The sequence below is a fragment of the Somniosus microcephalus genome, unplaced genomic scaffold (assembly GCF_052327205.1).
Source record: "Somniosus microcephalus isolate GS21.2 unplaced genomic scaffold, FLI_Smic_1.0 unresolved_chr3, whole genome shotgun sequence".
NCBI lineage: Eukaryota > Metazoa > Chordata > Chondrichthyes > Squaliformes > Somniosidae > Somniosus > Somniosus microcephalus.
Genome location: NW_028225181.1, coordinates 67,078,682 through 67,099,532, shown reverse-complemented (window position 1 = coordinate 67,099,532; position 20,851 = coordinate 67,078,682). Strand labels below are relative to the sequence as shown.

Genomic DNA, 20,851 nt, shown 5'->3' with positions numbered 1-20,851 from the left:
TGGGCTGGAGGAGCAGAGGGATCTAGGGATACAAATACACAAATCACTAAAAGTAGCAACACAGGTTAATAAGGCCATTAAAAAAAAAAGCACTGGGGTACATACCTAAAAGGAGCCTTCTGTTCCGTGCCTAGGAGCTCTGAACCATGGCAGAGAGCGGCTGGGACACGTTTCTCACACGCCTCGAGATTAACCCACACGGCAACTTTGCAGTCAGTGAAGAGAGAGAAGAAAGACCAAAGTTCCGTTTGCCCCTCTCAGTGTGGCCCTGAAGGACTGTGTCCAGGCTGGAGTTCTGTTCCCGCCGTACGATCCTCCCCCAGATTGTCCTTTCTAAGCTCCAGCCAGGTGATGCTAAACACTCAGGTGGGAAAGAAGAAAATCTAAACAATGTGTTTAAAACAAAGCTGGTTTATTTGACATCTATCCAGAATATTAAACTCCAGCCCAGTTCCCGGAGTTATTAACATCAGCAGAAACAATCCCCACCTGTCAGAATGAACATGGTTCAGTCCTGGATGTGATTAACAGCAGCAACAGCAGCAGAATCCAACCCTTGCAGTCACTTGTGAACTCGCTGGTGATTCAGCAGGTTGGATGACTGAGTGAATCCCTTCCCACACACGGAGCAGGTGAACGGCCTCTCCCCAGTGTGAGTGCGCTGGTGTACAGTGAGCTCAGATGTTCGCCTGAACCCAGTCCCGCAGTGAGAGCACCTGAAAGGTCTCTCCCCAGTGTGAGCACGTTGATGGTGTATCAGTTCCCCGGAACTTTTAAAGCACTTCCCACAGTTCGAGCATTTAAAAGGTCTCTCGTCAGAGTGAACTCGCTGGTGATTCAACAGGGTGGATGAGCGACTGAATCCCTTCCCACACGTGGAGCAGGTGAACGGCCTCTCCCCAGTGTGAGTGCGCTGGTGGACAGTGAGATCAGATGACTGCCTGAACGCAGTCCCGCAGTGAGAGCACCTGAACGGTCTCTCGTCAGTGTGAACACGTTGATGGCATATCAGTTCCCAGGAAGTTTTAAAACACTTCCCACAGTCCGAGCAGTTAAAAGGTCTCTCATCAGAGTGAACTCGCTGGTGTCTCAGCAGGTTGGATGGATCAGTGAATCCCTTCCCACACTCAGAGCAGGTGAACGGCCTCTCCCCAGTGTGAACTCGCTGGTGTGTCAGCAGGGTGGATGCCTGAGTGAATCCCTTCCCACACTCAGAGCAGGTGAACGGCCTCTCCCCGGTGTGAATGTGCTTGTGTCTCGATAGGCCAGAGGATTGGCTGAAGCCTTGTCCACACACAGAACACGTGTACGGTTTCTCCCCGCTGTGAACGGTGCTTTTTGCTTCCATATTCAAAGGCCGATGATATTCAGTTCCTGATGAATCGAGTGACTGTCAGATGATGTGTGGTTTGAGTTTCCCATCTGCAAATCCTCCCCTTCTAATACCCTGTAAAATGAATTTAAAACAGGGAGCGTGAGAGAGAACCCACTAAAGAGGCAGGTTGTGAAATTGAGCTCAATGTATCTGGTCATTTGTGGGGCCGGCACTAGAAAAAAGTGACCATGAAAGCTGCCGGATTATCATAAAATCCCACTGGTTCACTAATGTCCCTCAGTGAAGGGAATCTGCCACCTGGTCTGGGCCTCTGGCCTCTATGGGAGGAGAGAGAGAGAGAGAGAGAGAGAGAGAGAGAGAGAGAGAGAGAGAGGGAGTGGGAGGGGGCAAAGGAAAGGAACTTTATACATCTGTAACTCGACCAGAACTTTGACAGAACCTCCAAAACCCGCAACCTCCAGCACCTAGAAGGACAAAGGCAGAAGGTGCATGGGAGCACCATCACCTCCAAGTTCTCCAAGTCACACACCATCCTGACTTGGACATATATCGCCGTTGCTACATCATCACTGGGTGAAAATCCTGGAACTCCTTACACAACAGCATTGTGGGAGTACCTTCACCACACGGACTGCAGCGGTTCAAGAAGGCGGCCCACCATCACCTTCTCAACGGGAACATGGGGATTGGCAACATATTCTGGTCTTGCGAGCGACGCCCACATCCCAAGAATGAATTAAAACAAATCTGCAGATGTAAACTGGATTAAAAGCCTCTACAGAAATACCTATTCCTAAAACAATATTCTTTTACATTGTAGGGACAGTGTCTGTGTAACAACCTAATCTCCCCCAGAATCCACCTCTTGACTGTCACACATTGGAAATTGTTGGGTCCTCCTGGGCTCAGAAGTACAGGGGGATAAACCCAGCAGCTTTTCCTCCATCTCCACTCCAGCTCAAACTGAAGCAACAAAAAGACCCACACAGGCAGCCAGGGACCTACCTTCCGTCAGCCTGCAGTAAAACTCTTCCCTACAGCCACTGACTAATGGCGGCCGCAGCACCCACAATTCCCCGCACCCCAGAAACCACTCTATCCAACATGCTGATTTCCCTGCTGAGAGTGCGCATGCTCCCCGGGGCCGCGGGCCATTCTGGGAGCCTGGCTCCTGTCCTTTGACCCGAGTCGGGCTTGGTGGAACCGGCTGAAGAAACCGGGAAGCGGCGGCTCGGATGGGGGAGGCGCTGCACCCTGGGTTTCATGGTGCGAGGGCCCTGGCCGCACGTCTGCCTGGCCCGGCGCTCTGATTCTGATAGAGGTTTTTGATGAGGTAACAGAGAGGGTTGATGAGGGCAATGCAGTTAACATGTTGTACATGGATTTCCAAAGGGCGTTCGACAAGTGCCACATAATAGGCTTGCCAGCAAAGTTGAAGGCCATGAAATAAAAGGGACAGTGGCAGCATGGATACAGAATTGGCAAAGTGACAGGAAACAGAGAGTAGTGGTGAACGGTTGTTTTTCAGACTGGAGGAAGGTACACAGTGGTGTTCCCCAGGGGTCGGTACTAGGACCACTGCTTTTCTTGATTAATATATATATATATATTAATGACTTAGATGTGGGTGTACAGGGCACAGTTTCAAAATATGCAGATGACACAAAACTTGGAAGTATAGTGAACAGTGAGGAGGATAGTGATAGACTTCAAGAGGACATAGACATGCTGGTGGAATGGGCGGACACATGGGAGATGAAATTTAATGCAGAAAAGTGTGAACGGATATATTTTGGTAGGAAGAATGAGGAGAGGCAATATAAACTAAAGGGTATAAGTCTAAAATGTGTGCATGAACAGAGAGACCTGGGGGTATGTGTGCACAAATCATTGAAGGTGGCAGGGCAGGTTGAGAAAGCAGTTAAAAAAGCGTGCGGGATCCTGGGCTTAATAAATAGAGGCATAGAGTCCAAAAGCAAGGAGGTTATGATGAACCTTTATAAAACACTGGTTCGGCCTCAACTGGAGTATTGTGTCCAATTCTGGGCATCACACTTTATGAAGGCCTCAGATTTACAAGAATGGTTCCAGGGATAAGGGATGAGGGACTTCAGTTAGGTGGATGGACTCGAGAAGCTGGGGTTATTCTCCTTAGAGCAGAGAAGGTTGAGATGAGATTTGATAGAGGTGTTCAAAATCATGAGGGTTCTGGACAGAGTAGAGAGAGAAACTGTTCCCATTGGCGGAAGGGTCGACAACCAGAGGACACAGATTTAAGGTGATTGGCAGAAGAACCAAAGGCGACATGAGGAAAAACTTTTTTACTCAGCGAGTGGTTAGGATCTGGAATGCACTGCCTGAAAAGGGTGGTGGAGGCAGATTCAATCACGGCTTTCAAAAGGGAATTGTATAAGTGCCTGAAGTAAAGAAATTTGCAGGGTTACGGGGAAAGGGCGGGGAGTGGGACTAGCTGAAGTGGTCTTGCAGAGAGCCGGCACGGGCTCAACGGGCTGAATGGCATCCTTCTGTGCTGTAACCATTCTGTGATTCTATAAAATATTAGAAAGTTTGTTCCACAGAAGCACGAGGTTTATCTGCTTTTATTGATGAATTTTAAAAGTCTCTATTAAAACCTGAGCCAGTGTGTTGTGGGCCAAAGAGCCTTGTGTCCAATAAGGGGAATAAAGGCAAACAGCCTCCCCTGGCCCCGGGCCCTGAACAAGGGACTGGAGAAACTCGCTGCCCTGTGGATCAGACAATCAGCCGGCGCTAGTCCCGCCCCTCGGGCTCCCCGATTGGTTGGTTGGAGGACCCGCCGCCAGCTCGCTCCTCCAGCCCCGCCCCGCTCGCTCCCTATTAGTTGGAAGCTCCCGTCAATCAGGCCCTGGGCCCAGGTCATGTGTCCCCGAGGAGATCACGTGCACCGTCCAACTGCCGCCGCTCGGTCCAGGGCCTCGCGGCCTCTCAGGTTTTTCTATTTCTCTTTATTCTCTCCCGATCCACCACTCCCCCCAACCCTGCGCGATTCTCCACCCAATCGGAGCGGAGAAAACTCACTTTGCGTCACCGATCGCGACTCTGGAACTGACATCAAGGCCTTTCCCCGGAATAGCGCGCGCCGACTCCGTCCGGCAGCAGCCGACCGCGCAGGTGCTGCTCAGAGTGGGGGAGGGGGGTTGGCTCCCTCTGGGCATGCGTGGTTATTACCCTTGATCGCTGTGCCGGACTCTGTCCAAACCACCGCTCCCTGTGCGCATGCGCGGACTATCGTCTGTCAATCAACCATCAGCCAGTAGAGGTCGCTGGTGAGACCAGTGAAGAAAGAAACACTTGCATTTCTATAGCGCCTTTCACCACCACCGGACGTCCCAAAGTGCTTTACAGCCAATGAAGTACTTTTGAAGTGTAGTCACTGTTGTAATGTAGGAAATGCGGCAGTCAAACAGCGCACAGCAAGCTCCCACAAACAGCAATGTGATAATGACCAGGTAATCTATCTTTTTGTTAACTCTGTTTCTCTCTCTACGGATGTTGCCTGGCCTGCTGAGTGTTTCCAGCATTTCCTGTTGTTATTTCAGATTTCCAGCATCCGCAGTATTTTGCTATTATCCTTTTGTTACATTGATTGAGGGATAAACATTGGCTAGGACACCGGGGATATTTCCCCTGCTCTTTCCCACATTACAACAGTGACTACACCTCAAAAGTACTTCATTGGCTGTGAAGCACTTCAAGACATCTGCTGGTCATGAAAGCACTATATAAATGCAAGTCTTTCTTTCTCAAAATAGTGTCATGGGATCTTTTACATCCACCTGAGAGAGCAGACAGGGCCTCAGTTTAATGTCTCATCCGAAAGACGCCACCTCTGACAGTGCCTCAGTACTGCACTGGAGTGTCAGCCTGAACTTTGTGCTCAAGTCTCTGGAGTGGGACTTGAACCCACAACCTTATGCCTCAGAGGCAAGAGTGTTACCATAGAGTCATAGATTTATACAGCACAGAAAGGGGCCCTTCGGCCCATCGTGTCCACACCGGCCATCAAGCCCTGCCTATTCTAATCCCATTTTCCAGCACTTGGTCCGTAGCCTTGTATGCTATGGTGTTTCAAGTGCTCATCTAAATGCTTCTTGAATGTTGGGAGGGTTCCTGCCTCTACCACCCTTTCAGGCAGTGAGTTCCAGATTCCAACCACCCTCTGGGTGAAAAACCTTTTCCTCAAATCCCCTCTAAACCTCCTGCCCCTTACCTTGAAACTATGCCCCCTGGTTATTGACCCCTCTACTAAGGGGAAAAGTTCCTTTCTATCTACCCTATCTATGCCCCTCATAATTTTGTACACCTCAATCAGGTCCCCCCTCAGCCTTCTCTGCTCCAAGGAAAACAACCCCAGCCTGTCCAGTCTCTCTTCATAGCTGAAGCACTCCAGCCCAGGTAACACCCTGGTGAATCTCCTCTGCACCTTCTCCAAAGCAATCACATTCTTCCTATAGTGTGGCAACCAGAACTGCACACAGTATTCCAGCTGTGGCCCAGCTAGCGTTTTGTACAGCTCCATCATAACCTCCCTGCTCTTATATTCTATGCCTCGGCTAATGAAGGCAAGTATCCCATATGCCTTCTTAACCACCTTATCTAACTGTCCTGCTGCCCTCAGGGATCTATGTACATGCACACCAAGGTCCCTCTGATCCTCTGTCCTTCCTAGGGTTCTACCATTTATTGTGTATTCCCTTGTTAGTCCTCCCAAAATGCATCACCTCACACTTCTCAGGGTTAAATTCCATTTGCCACTGTGCTGCCCATCTAACCAACCCGTCTATATTCTCCTGTAGCCTGAGGCTTCCCTCCTCGCCACTCCACCAATTTTCGTGTCATCTGCGAACTTACTGATCATACCTCCTACATTCATATCTAAATCATTGATGTACACTACAAACAGCAAAGGACCCAGACCCTGTGGTACACCACTGGACACAGGCTTCCAGTCACAAAAACAACCTTTGACCATCACCCTCTACCTCATGCCACTAAGCCAATTTTGGATCCAATGTGCCAAATTGCCCTAGATCCCATGGGCTCTTACCTGCTTGACCAGTCTCCCATGTGGGACTTTGTCAAAAGCCTTACTGAAGTCCATGTAGACTACATCAACTGGACTGCCCTCATCCACACACCTAGTCACCCCCATCAAAAAATTCAATCAAATTGGTTAGACATGATCTCCCCCTGACAAAGCCATGCTGACTATCCTTGATTAATCCTTGCCTCTCCAAGTGGAGACTAATTCTGTCCCTCAGAATTTTTTCCAATAATTTCCCTACCACTGATGTTCGGCTCACTGGCCTGTAATTCCCTGGTTTATCCCTACTACTGCCCTTCTTGAATAACGGTGCTACATTAGCTGTTCTCCAGTCCTCTGGCAACTCCCCTGTGGCCAGAGAGGTTCTGAAAATTTGTGTCAGAGCCCCTGCAATCTCCTCCCTTGCCTCACACAGCAGGCTGGGATACATCTCGTCTGGGCCTGGGGGTTTATCCACTTTTAAGCCCGCTAAAACCACTAGTACCTCCTCCCTCTCAATACTAATTTGTTCAAGTATATCACAATTCCCCTGCCTGACTTCTATGCCTACATTGTCCTTCTCCATAGTGAACACAGATGCAAAATATTAATTTAAAACCTCACCTACATCTTCTGGCTCTACACACAGATTGCCACTTAGGTCCCTAATGGGCCCTACTCTTTCCCTGGTTATCCTCTTGCCCTTAATATACTAATAAAACACCTTGGGATTTTCCTTTATTTTGCCCGCCAGTGTTTTTTCATGACCCCTCTTCGTTCTCCTAATTTCTTTTTTAAGTATCCCCCTGCACTTTCTATACTCCTCCAGGGCTTCCACTGTTTTTAGTCCTTTGTATTTGCCAAAAGCCTCCCTTTTTTTCCTAAACCATTCTCCTATATCCCTTGACATCCAGGGTTCCCTGGGCTTGTTGGTCCCACACTTGACCTTTACGGGAACATGTTGGCGTTGTACTCTCTCTAATTCCTTTCTGAAAGACTCCCACTGCTCTGATGTGGATTTTCCTACAAGTAGCTGATCCCAGTCCACTTTGGCCAGATCCTGCCTTATCATATTAAAATCGGCCTTCCCCCAATTTAGAACCTTTATTTCCGGTCCATCTTTGTCCTTTTCCATAACTACTTTAAATCTCACCGAATTATGGTCACTGTCACCAAAATGCTCTCCTACTAACGCTTCTCCCACTTGCCCTGCTACATTCCCTCGAATTAGGTCCAGTACCGCCCCCTCTCTTGTCGGACTTTCTACATGTTGGCCTGAAAAAGCTCTCCTGGATGCACTTTAAGAATTCCACACCCTCTAAGCCTTTCACACTCTGACTATCCCAGTTAATATTGGGGAAGTTGAAATCCCCAACAATTCTTACCCTATTATTTCTACACTTCTCTGAGATTTGGCTACATATCTGTTCCTCTATCTCCCCCTTACTGTTTGGGGGCCTGTAGTACACTCCCAGTAAAGTGCTTGCCCCCTTTTTGTTTTTAAGTTCTACCCATATGGCCTCATTAGAGGAACCTGCTAAGGTATCATCCCTCCTTACAGCAGAAATTGACTCCTTGATTAATATTAGTAACCTGATTTTTGGTCAACTCTTGGAGTATTCACGTTTAATAAATCTCCGGGAGAAGGAGTCGCTTCACTTCTACTGGTTCCTGCGGCCTGATCACCTTCCCCAGGAGCAGGGTCTTGACCCTGACTTTGTTCACTTGTACCGGTTCCTGGGGCCTGATCACTGACCCCACAAGCAGGGCCTTGATTTTGGGGGTGCTTTACTGCACCGCTTGGTTTAGTTGAGAAGGGCCCCATCAGGGCGAGCGCGGGAGGGCCGGGGGGCGAGCGCGGGAGGGTCGGGGGGAGAGCGCGGGAGGGTCGGGGGAGAGGGCGGGAGGGTCGGGGGGAGAGCGCGGGAGGGTCGGGGGGAGAGCGCGGGAGGGTCGGGGGGAGAGCGCGGGAGGGTCGGGGGGAGAGCGCGGGAGGGTCGGGGGGAGAGCGCGGGAGGGTCGGGGGGAGAGCGCGGGAGGGTCGGGGGTCGAGCGCGGGAGGGTCGGGGGAGAGCGCGGGAGGGTCGGGGGGAGAGCGCGGGAGGGTCGGGGGGAGAGCGCGGGAGGGTCGGGGGTCGAGCGCGGGAGGGTCGGGGGGAGAGCGCGGGAGGGTCGGGGGGAGAGCGCGGGAGGGTCGGGGGGAGAGCGCGGGAGGGTCGGGGGGAGAGCGCGGGAGGGTCGGGGGAGAGCGCGGGAGGGTCGGGGGAGAGCGCGGGAGGGTCGGGGGGAGAGCGCGGGAGGGTCGGGGGAGAGCGCGGGAGGGTCGGGGGAGAGCGCGGGAGGGTCGGGGGGAGAGCGCGGGAGGGTCGGGGGGAGAGCGCGGGAGGGTCGGGGGGAGAGCGCGGGAGGGTCGGGGGGAGAGCGCGGGAGGGTCGGGGGAGAGCGCGGGAGGGTCGGGGGGAGAGCGCGGGAGGGTCGGGGGGAGAGCGCGGGAGGGTCGGGGGGAGAGCGCGGGAGGGTCGGGGGAGAGTGCGGGAGGGTCGGGGGGAGAGCGCGGGAGGGTCGGGGGGCGAGCGCGGGAGGGTCGGGGGAGAGCGCGGGAGGGTCGGGGGAGAGCGCGGGAGGGTCGGGGTCGAGCGAGGGAGGGTCGGGGGAGAGCGCGGGAGGGTCGGGGTCGAGCGAGGGAGGGTCGGGGGTCGAGCGCGGGAGGGTCGGGGGTCGAGCGCGGGAGGGTCGGGGTCGAGCGAGGGAGGGTCGGGGGTCGAGCGCGGGAGGGTCGGGGTCGAGCGAGGGAGGGTCGGGGGAGAGCGCGGGAGGGTCGGGGGAGAGCGCGGGAGGGTCGGGGTCGAGCGAGGGAGGGTCGGGGGTCGAGCGCGGGAGGGTCGGGGTCGAGCGAGGGAGGGTCGGGGGAGAGCGCGGGAGGGTCGGGGGGAGAGCGCGGGAGGGTCGGGGGGCGAGCGCGGGAGGGTCGGGGGAGAGCGCGGGAGGGTCGGGGGTCGAGCGCGGGAGGGTCGGGGGTCGAGCGCGGGAGGGTCGGGGTCGAGCGAGGGAGGGTCGGGGGAGAGCGCGGGAGGGTCGGGGGAGAGCGCGGGAGGGTCGGGGTCGAGCGAGGGAGGGTCGGGGTCGAGCGCGGGAGGGTCGGGGTCGAGCGAGGGAGGGTCGGGGTCGAGCGCGGGAGGGTCGGGGGAGAGCGCGGGAGGGTCGGGGGTCGAGCGAGGGAGGGTCGGGGGGCGAGCGCGGGAGGGTCGGGGGGGCGAGTGCGGGAGGGTCCATCTCCAGGACCAGTGTGTATCTGAATCAATGGGGCTCTCTGACCTTTCTCCCGAGTCCATCTCCGGGACCAGTGTGTATCTTAGTCAATGGGACTCTCGCTGACCTTTTCCCCCAGTCGATCTCTGGAAGCTCTTTGAATCGGAAGAGTTCTCTCCAGTTGGTGCTCTCACAATCCTGTGTTGGTTCACCTGCTGTCGTTCCTCAGTCTACAATCCCTGTTTACTCTCAGCTGTGGACCTTTCTCAATCACTCAGTCTTTCACCGGGAGATCTAATTATGGCAGGACTGAAAATAACAACATGAATAGTGTGAAGTAATGTAATGTAGACTTTTCTTCTGCTTAATAACAATAAAAGTTTGGGTCCGAGTGCTTTTGTCTGATGTTGTCCCTTTTCTCAGATCCCCGCCACGCCTGCCTGGGCTTCCAGCAAATCACCAAAGTTCTGGATAGAAATGTACAATTTCCCTGTGCTTTAGGCAAACCGAAGCTGGGGCCATCTTTCCCAGGTAACAGTCTGATCTCACTGGGCCCATCCTCCCCGGGTTACACACTGTCTGATCTCACTGGGCCCATCCTCCCCGGGTTACACACTGTCTGATCTCACTGGGCTCATCCTCCCCAGGTTACACACTGTCTGATCTCACTGGGCCCATCCTCCCCGGGTAACACACTGTCTGATCTCACTGGACCCATCCTCTCCGGGTTACACATTGTCTGATCTCACTGGGCCCATCCTCCCCAGGTTACACACTGTCTGATCTCACTGGGCCCATCCTCCCCGGGTTACACACTGTCTGATCTCACTGGGCCCATCCTCCCCGGGTTACACACTGTCTGATCTCACTGGGCCCATCCTCCCCGGGTTACACACTGTCTGATCTCACTGGGCCCATCCTCCCCGGGTTACACACTGTCTGATCTCACTGGACTCATCCTCTCCGGGTTACACATTGTCTGATCTCACTGGGCCCATCCTCCCCAGGTTACACACTGTCTGATCTCACTGGGCCCATCCTCCCCGGGTTACACACTGTCTGATCTCACTGGGCCCATCCTCCCCGGGTTACACACTGTCTGATCTCACTGGGCCCATCCTCCCCGGGTTACACACTGTCTGATCTCACTGGGCCCATCCTCCCCAGGTTACACACTGTCTGATCTCACTGGGCCCATCCTCCCCGGGTTACACACTGTCTGATCTCACTGGGCCCATCCTCCCCAGGTTACACACTGTCTGATCTCACTGGGCTCATCCTCCCCGGGTTACACACTGTCTGATCTCACTGGGCCCATCCTCCCCGGGTTACACACTGTCTGATCTCACTGGGCCCATCCTCCCTGGGTTACACACTGTCTGATCTCACTGGGCCCATCCTCCCCGGGTTACACACTGTCTGATCTCACTGGGCCCATCCTCCCCGGGTTACACGCTGTCTGATCTCACTGGGCCCATCCTCCCCGGGTTACACACTGTCTGATCTCACTGGGCCCATCCTCCCCGGGTTACACACTGTCTGATCTCACTGGGCCCATCCTCCCCAGGTTACACACTGTCTGATCTCACTGGGCCCATCCTCCCCAGGTTACACACTGTCTGATCTCACTGGGCTCATCCTCCCCGGGTTACACACTGTCTGATCTCACTGGGCCCATCCTCCCCGGGTTACACACTGTCTGATCTCACTGGGCCCATCCTCCCCGGGTTACACACTGTCTGATCTCACTGGGCCCATCCTCCCCAGGTTACACACTGTCTGATCTCACTGGGCCCATCCTCCCCGGGTTACACACTGTCTGATCTCACTGGGCCCATCCTCCCCGGGTTATACACTGTCTGATCTCACTAGGCCCATCCTCCCCGTGTTACACACTGTCTGATCTCACTGGGCCCATCCTCCCCGGGTTACACACTGTCTGATCTCACTGGGCCCATCCTCCCCGGGTTACACACTGTCTGATCTCACTGGGCCCATTCTCCCCGGGTTACACACTGTCTGATCACACTGGGCCCATCCTCCCCGGGTTACACACTGTCTGATCTCACTGGGCCCATCCTCCCCGGGTTACACACTGTCTGATTTCACTGGGCCCATCCTCCCCGGGTTACACACTGTCTGATCTCACTAGGCCCATCCTCCCCGGGTTACACACTGTCTGATCTCACTAGGCCCATCCTCCCCGGGTTACACACTGTCTGATCTCACTGGGCCCATCCTCCCCGGGTTACACACTGCCTGATCTCACTGGGCCCATCCTCCCCGGGTAACACACAGTCTGATCTCACTGGACCCATCCTCCCCGGGTTACACACTGCCTGATCTCACTGGGCCCATCCTCCCCGGGTAACACACTGTCTGATCTCACTGGACCCATCCTCCCCGGGTTACACACTGTCTGATCTCACTGGGCCCATCCTCCCCGGGTTACACACTGTCTGATCTCACTAGGCCCATCCTCCCCGGGTTACACACTGTCTGATCTCACTGGGCCCATCCTCCCCGGGTTACACACTGTCTGATCTCACTGGGCCCATCCTCCCCGGGTTACACACTGTCTGATCTCACTGGACCCATCCTCCCTGGGTTACACACTGTCTGATCTCACTGGGCCCATCCTCCCCGGGTTACACACTGTCTGATCTCACTGGACCCATCCTCCCTGGGTTACACACTGTCTGATCTCACTGGGCCCATCCTCCCCGGGTTACACACTGTCTGATCTCACTGGGCCCATCCTCCCTGGGTTACACAATCATAGAAATTTACTGCACAGAAGGCCACCATTCGGCCCATCTTGTCTGAGCCGGCTGACAAAGATCTATCCACTCTAATCCCACCTTCCAGCACTTGGTCCGTAGCCTGGTAGCTTACGGCACTTCAAGTGCATATCCAAGCAGTTTTTAAACGTGATGAGGTTCTCTGCCTCTACCACCCTTTCAAGCAGTGAGTTCCAGACCTCCACCACCCTCTGGGTGTGAAAAACTCACCTCAAAACCCCTCTAATCCTTTGACCATCTGCTTTAAATCTATGCCCCCCTGATTATTGACCCTTCTGCTAAGGGAAATAGGTCTTTCCTATCCACTCTATCTAGGCCCCTAATAATTTGATACACCTCAATCGAGTCTCCCCTTGGCCTTCTCTGTTCCAAAGAAAACAACCCCAGCCTATCCAATCTTTCCATAGCAAAAATTCCCCAGCCTAGGCAAAATCCCCATAAATCTCCGCTGCACCCTCTGTAATGCAATCACATCCTTCCTGTAATGTGTTGACCAGAACTGCACGCAGTATTCTAGCTGCGGCCTAGCTATACAGTTCACGCATTACCTCCCAGCTCTTATATTCTATGCCTCGGCTAGTAAAGACCTTTCTCCCCAGTCCACCCACTAGAGGGTGCAGAGTGTAGTGTATGTAACCGTTCCACCTTTAAGAGAACTATTTTAAGGGTTGCACTACTTTATCTTGGCTGCTGTATACTGTAATACCGGTGGTGACCACACCGGTATATAAGTGCTGTGTAATGATTTATTGGGCAGTTCCGCCCTGACCTTCAACCAGTAAAGACCTGTTAAAGTTTACTCTTGTGGTCTGTATAATAATTCTCATTATAACACACAGACTTAACAGTGGCGACGAGTACGATCTTACCCTGCGGCAGAGATACATCCAAGGCAGTTTAACGGGCGTCGAGAGGAGGCATCCGCCCTCATCATTCTGCTGAGAGAAGACTCGGGTCTGCAGAGAAAAGGAAGAATTCTGACACGAAGCCTTCCATCAGCAACAGGCAGTGATCATCCCTTCTATCACGGTGGTGGGTAAGCCGATCAACGACGAGCAGCAAGTCGGCCACGTTGACTGTGAGTAGGGCAGAAAATAAAAAAATAAAAAAACGGAGGATATAAGGGCGGAGAACTCGACCACGGCCGGGGAAAAGAGCCGGACAGAAATCGGGGCCAGAGGCGCTGAGACTGGGGCAGCGTAAGGCATGGAAGCCGCGGTGAATGCAAACACAGCCGGTGAGAGAGACCGGGCTACAAGCGGGCTGGGAGATGCAACAGCGTCGAGAGAGAGCTCGACCGCGACCGGTGAGAAAGGCCGGGCAGCTACTGAGGCCGCGAGGCGCAGCGACCGGGTCAGCGTAAGGCGCGGGAGAATTTTTTTTTTAAAACGCGGAGAACTCAGCCGCAGCCGGGGGGGGAAAGGACCGGACTGCAAGAGGGGCTGGGAGGCGTGATTTGAAAACCGCTGGGGGAGGGCGAATGCAGCAATACGGCAATCGCCATTACAGCCAGCGGGGGAGAAAGGCAAACGCGGGAAGCCGCCATTTTCAGAGGCGGGGGAAGAAGACAAGCGCGGGAAACCGCCATTTCGTAAAAAAAAAAAAAAAAAAATTATTATTTTGTTTCTCAAGAAGATCGCGAGGATGCCTACGTGTGGTAACATCAACGATTTCGATCCCGATGTTGAAGATTGGGCCACGTATGTAGAACGCATAGAGATATATTGTAAGGCAAATAAAATATCAGATGAAGATAAAGCACTAACCTTACTAAACTCAATGGGTGCGAAGACATACGGGCTATTGAAGCATTTTCTATCACCAGCTAAACCGGTGGATCAGACTTTTGCTAAAATTGTTGCTGTCCTGAAGAATCATTTGAACCCCACACCGCTGATGTTAGCGGAATGATTTAAATTTTATGCGAGAACGCAACTGAAAGAGGAAAGCAACGTGGAGTATTTAATTGAACTGTGCAAGCTAGCGAAATACTGCCAGTTTGGGGAAAGCCTGACAGAGGCACTGAGAGACAAATTCGTGTGTGGATTGTCGAAAGAAGGAACACAAAAGCGGTTGCTTGAAGAGAATGATCTTACACTGGATAAGGCTGTCACTATTGCAGCATCGCACGAAGCCGCAGCGAGAGGCACTGCGGAAATGCAGCTGAAGGCAGCGGTACTCAGCGTAGATCAAATGGCTTCGGGTACAATGAAATGTTATCGTTGTGGGAAGACAACACACGATCAGAACCAATGCTGGTTTAAAAACCACGAATGTAGAAAAGTGGCAAGCTTGGTCACATAGCTAAAGTATGCCGGTCAGGAAAGAAGACCAGCAACAAAAAGTCACCACAGGAAAAGTGCAGAAAGGTACATAAGGTGGCTGAGAAGAGTTCGGATGAACAGAATTCGGATTCAGACTCCAACAGCAAGGAACTGGGTAGTCTGAGAATTCACAACGTGAGTAAGGAAGCTGACCGACAAACTATCTGGGTCACACTGCAGATAGCAGGAGTCCAAGTGAAGATGGAATTGGACACCAGATCGGCGTTGACGGTCATAAATAAGCAAGATTACAAAAAGTTATTCAAACATATTACCCTACGGGATACGGAGATAGTATTGCAGACATACACGGGGCAAAAAGTATACCCCATCAGAAAGATAAAAGTCAAGGTGATACACAAGGGCAAAGAACACCAAGGAATGGACTTATATGTACTACCTGAGGGAGGTCCACCACTTCTGGGACGGGAGTGGATCAGGAAAATAAATATGGACTGGCACTCCCTAAACGCAATAACGGTAGATTCCAGAAAAAAAGATGTCAAACCTGAACGATTGTCCAGAATATTGGATGAGGCTAAAGAGGTGTTCCAACAGGGACTGGGAACACTGAGTGGAATTAAGGCAAAAATCAAGATTGCAGAACATGCAAACCCAAAATTTTTCAAAGCCAGACCGGTGCCGTATGCGATACGACCTGCTGTGGAAGCTGAGCTGGAAGGGCTGGAACGTTCAGGAGTACTGTCTAAGGTGGACTGGAGTGAGTGGGCCACGCCCATTGTTCCCGTCATGAAGCGTTCATCGAGTAACAAGCCAGGGGAACCGGGGAAGGTCCGCATCTGTGGAGACTTCAAGATCACAGTTAATCCGGTGCTTCACACGGTGCAATATCCGCTTCCGCGGATTGAGGATATCTTTGCTTCATTGTCTGGCGGGAAATGCTTCACCAAGATAGACCTGGCGCAAGCGTACTTACAGATGGAAGTTGAGGAAGAGTCGCGCCAGTATCTCACAATCAGCACGCACAGAGGCTTGTATCGATATAATAGACTGGTTTTTGGAGTGGCTTCGGCAATTTGGCAGAGGGCCATGGAGCAGGTATTACAGGGAATTCCAAGCACTCAATGTTACTTGGACGATATCCTGATTACAGGAGATGACGATGAGGGACACCTTGCAAATTTGAAACTGGTGCTCACCAGGTTGAAGGAATATGGCCTTCGAGTTAATCGCCAGAAATGTGAGTTCTTTCAGAAACGGATCTCGTACTGTGGTCATGTCATTGACCAGGAGGGGCTGCACAAGTCACGTGACACGATCGAAGCTGTTGTGAAGGCTCCCGCTCCGGAAAATGTATCCCAGTTGAGATCGTTCCTAGGGTTAGCTATTACCATAAGTTTCTGCCAAATCTATCCACGGTGCTGCACCCACTGAATGCTCTTTTGCAGAAAGAAGTACCATGGAAGTGGAGCGAGGACTGTAAGAAGGCCTTTCGCAAAAGCAAGACATTGATCACCTCAGAGGAAGTGTTGGCTCACTTCAACCCAACGCTACCTATTCGTTTAGCTTGTGATGCTTCTCCTTATGGTATTGGAGCAGTACTCTCACACAAGTTGCCAAATGGCTCGGAAAGGCCAGTCGCATTTGCATCCAGATCATTGACCTCCGCTGAGCGCAACTATGCTCAGATAGATAGGGAGGCTCTCAGCCTGGTGTGGGGAGTAAAGAAGTTTAATCATTACCTGCAGGGCCAGAAGTTTACACTGCTGACAGACCACCAGCCGTTGGTATCCATATTCAACCCTAAAAAGGGCGTTTCCATTATGACAGCGCAAAGGCTACAGAGGTGGTCCCTTTTCCTAGGGGCACACCAATATGACAGAATACAAAGGATCAAAACAGCATGGGAATGCTGACGGTTTATCACGCCTACCGTTGCCAACGGTAGAAGAGGCGCCTACAGTGGACCCAGTGGAGATGTTCCACTCAACCATAGTGGAATGTCTACCAGTAACAAATTCTACGATCGAAAAGGAAACAAGAAATGACCCGACTCTCTCACGAGTCTACGATTTAACGGTGAAGGGATGGCCAGCACATGGCGAACCACTGTTGCCAGCATTTTCGCAAAGAAGAGAACAGCTGTCAGTGTGCCGAGGGACTTTGATGTGTGGATCCAGAGTGGTGATTCCACCCAAACTCCAGCAAAAAGTGCTAAAGGAGCTTCACGAGGGGCATCTGGGTGGAGTGAAAATGAAGAACCTAGCCAGAGCGTTCGTGTGGTGGCCAGGTATCGATGGAGACATCGAAGAAATGACCAAGAGCTGTTTAGGATGCCAGAAGGTCCAAAACGCCCCACCACAAGCTCCTCTGCATCCATGGGAGTGGCCCTCATCTCCATGGCAAAGGGTACATATCGACTTTGCTGGTCCATTTATGGACTCAATGTTCTTAATCACGGTGGATGCACACTCCAAGTGGCCGGAGGTAATAAAGATGTCCTCCACCACCACGGGAAAAACCATCACAGTATTAAGGACCATATTTGCCAGGAATGGGCTGCCGGAACAGATCTGTTCTGATAATGGACCGCAATTTGTGTCCGAACAATTCAGGAAGTTCTTAAAAAAATGGGGTTAAGCACTACACGTCCGCCCCATACCATCCCGCCACCAATGGATTAGCTGAAAGGTTTGTCCAGACCTTCAAGAAGGCCATAAAGGCCATGGGTAATGAAGACATAAATCTACAACATAAGGTAGATAACTTCTTGTTGGCGTACAGGAATGCAACACATGCGGTCACAAACCAAACTCCCGCCATGATGTTTTTCAATCGAAGACTAAGATGCCGGCTGGATTTGATCAAGCCAAACATCAGAAGGGACGTAGAGAACCGGCAATTTCAAGGCATGAATGAAAGGCCAACTAGAACCTTCCAGATAGGTCAACAAGTTTTGGCCCGGGACTACCGTACCGAGAAATGGCAGCCTGGAACTATTTGCACACGACTAGGACCGCTGATGTATACTGTGGACATTGGTGAAAGCATAATAAGGCGCCATGCTGACCAGATCATAGCGTCATCCGAAAAGGGACAACCTACACAACTCTATACGCCTAATGATGAAGCAGAGATACCCATAGTATCTACCTCCGATCCGGTGATACTGGAACCAGATGAACCCGACACTGACATTCAAGCCGAATCGACCTTGCCAAAAGAACCTACTACACCCCCGAAAACTACTACACCACCGAGGCGTTATCCGGACCGAGTCAGGTAGCCTCCAGAGAGACTAAATCTGTGAACTGTTTTTACATTAAGTTGTGTATATATGTTATGATGTTATGTTTAATGGGAAGATATACTGTTAACCTAAAAAGGGAGAATTGTAGTGTATGTAACCGTTCCACCTTTAAGAGAACTATTTTAAGGGTTGCACTACTTTATCTTGGCTGCTGTATACTGTAATACCGGTGGTGACCACACCGGTATATAAGTGCTGTGTAATGATTTATTGGGCAGTTCCGCCCTGACCTTCAACCAGTAAAGACCTGTTAAAGTTTACTCTTGTGGTCTGTATAATAATTCTCATTATAACACACAGACTTAACACAGAGCAGATGTAATTTCTTTCACCCAGAGGGTGGTGGGGGTCTGGAACTCACTGTCTGAAAGGGTGGTAGAGGCAGAGACCCTCAGCACATTTAAAAAGTACTTGGGTGTACACTTGAAGAGCCGTTACCTACAGGGCTGTGGAGCAAGAGTCTGCAGGACGGGTTCATGGAATCCATTCGGGACAGTTTCCTGGAACAAAATGTCATGGAACCAACAATGTTAGAACTTGTATTGTGTAATAAGACAGGGTTAATTAGCAATCTCATAGTAAAGGATCCACTGGGGCAGAGTGATCATAATATGTTAGAACTTCACATTAATTTTGAGAGTGACTTGCCAAAGTCCGAAACTAGTGTCTTAAACTTAAATAAAGCCAATTACATAGGTATGAGGGGCGAGTTGGCTGAGGTAGATTGGAAAAATAGATTAAAAGGTATGGCGGTAGATAAGCAGTGGCTAGCATTTAAAGAAATATTTCATAATTCTCAACTAAAATACATTCCATTGAGAAACAAAAACTCCACAGGAAGTGATCGAACCATGGCTAACTAAAGAAGGTAAGGATAGCATTAGATTGAAAGAAGCTTATAATGTTGCAAAGAATAATAGTAAGCCTGAGGATTGAGAGTTTCAGAAACCAGCAAAGATTGACCAAAAATTGTTAAAAGGGAAAAAATGCAATGACAGAAAACTAGCAAGAAATCTAAAAGCAGATTGTAAGAGTTTCTACAAGTATGTAGGAAGGAAGAGAGTAGCAAAAGTAAACATTGGTCCCTTAGAGGCTGAGACAGGAGAAATTATTATGGGGAATAAGGAAATGGCAGAAACGTTAAACAAATATTTTGTATCTGTCTTCATAGTAGAAGATACAAAAAGCACACCAAAAATGGTGGGGAACCAAGGGTCTAATGAGGGTGAGGAACTGAACGTAATTCATATAAGTAGAGAAAAAGTACTAGAGAATCTAATAGGACTGAAAACCGACAAATCCCCTGGACCCGACGGCCTACATCCTAGGGTTGTAAAAGAGGTGGCTGAAGAGATAGTGGATACATTGGTTTTGATCTTCCAAAATTCCCTAGATTCTGGAATGGTCCCAGCGGATTGGAAGGTTGCAAATGTAACACCGCTATTCAAGAAAGGAGGGAAGAGAGAAAACAGGGCACTACAGGCCAGTTAGCCCGACATCAGTCATTCGGAAAAAACTGGAATCCAGTGTTAAGGAAGTGGTATCAAGGGCACTTAGAAAAATCATAACATGATTCGGCAGAGTCAACATGGTTTTATGAAAGGGAAATCATGTTTGACAAATTTATTAGTTTTTTGATGATGTTACTAGCAGGGGAGATAAAGTGGAACCAGTGGATGTAGTATATTTGGATTTCCAAAAGGCATTCGATAAGGTGTCACATAAAAGGTTATTGCACAAGATTAGGGCTCATGGGGTTGGGGGTAATATAGTCGCATGGATCAAGGATAACATAATTCATATACAGGAAACTTTGTGCTATCCGGAGGTGAGCTATCCGGAGAGGGAAATCATGTTTGACAACTTTTAGTTTTTTGATGATGTTACTAGCAGGGTGGATAAAGTGTAACCACCACTACTACTTCCCAGAGATTGCCTAAGAGAGGCCGGCGCTGCTGTAAATGTCGGAGATTCTCTGATCCACACTCACCGCACCATCCGCCGCTCCTCAGTCCCGCCGCCATTTTATTTCCTTCCTCAAACCGGAGCCTCATCCGGGGACTGCGAGGAGCACCGAGCATGCGCACTGCGGCTACGCAGCCCCCGCTTAAAATCGCTCAGAGTCCGTCTCTTCTATTGGCTGTGACTCGTAGATTGACAGCTGCGCTCACCAATCGCAGCCCGCAACGCCTCGGGGCCCCGCCCACTGTGTTAAAAGGCCGCCGCCAGCTCCGGGGTCACGTGGCCCCCGATCAGCCGTTCAACCCTCAGCGCGCGGGTGACGTCATAGCCCCGCCCACCGGCGAGCCCTTGTTGCCCAAGGTGCCGGCCGACTGCTGTCCCTTCTCCCCGGGGGGGGGGGGCGGACTCCTCTCTAACTCTGTTCTTCAACTGCTCCTCCCCGCTCCGGGCTGCGGCTTTGAAAGCAGCCGCCGGCCCCGCCCAGTCCAGCCTTCTGATTGGCTGAAAACCCGGCAAATCTCTGCCTCTGATTGGCGCGTTTTTCAAACCGCTCCAACCTCGGACACCAACGAAAAAGGCGGCTTATGGAATAAGAGCTCGTCTGTGATTCAGACTCGTTATTGTTAAAGTGATGGCCCTCTGTGGGACTGAATATTAACCAGTTATTAAAATCATTGCATCTGTGGATTGAATAATAATCATTATTGTTAAAGTTATTGCATCTGTGGGATTGAATAATAATCGTTAAAATTATGGTATCTGAGACTGAATAATAATTAAAACTATGGCATTTGTGAGACTAAATAATAATCATTACTGCTAAAGATTGTCATCTGTGGGACTGAA

At 51.2% G+C, this 20,851-nt stretch overlaps 1 protein-coding gene across 2 annotated transcripts; it reads right to left on the bottom strand.

Annotated features, from left to right (window-relative positions):
* Positions 1–151: 151 nt before the first annotated feature.
* LOC147091834 (uncharacterized) lies at positions 152–20,266 on the bottom strand. Of its 2 annotated transcripts, none has more exons than XM_085976896.1 (2): positions 20,034–20,266; positions 152–1,447 (listed from the first exon to the last, which is right to left on the bottom strand). In XM_085976896.1, exon 2 carries the CDS (start codon positions 1,346–1,348, stop codon positions 563–565), a length of 786 nt encoding a protein of 261 aa, XP_085833022.1. In that variant the 5' UTR covers positions 1,349–1,447; positions 20,034–20,266; the 3' UTR covers positions 152–562. The 2 variants fall into 2 exon arrangements, with proteins under 2 accessions (XP_085833022.1, XP_085833021.1); XM_085976895.1 differs by lacking the exon at positions 20,034–20,266 and adding an exon at positions 9,775–9,964.
* Positions 20,267–20,851: the final 585 nt, after the last annotated feature.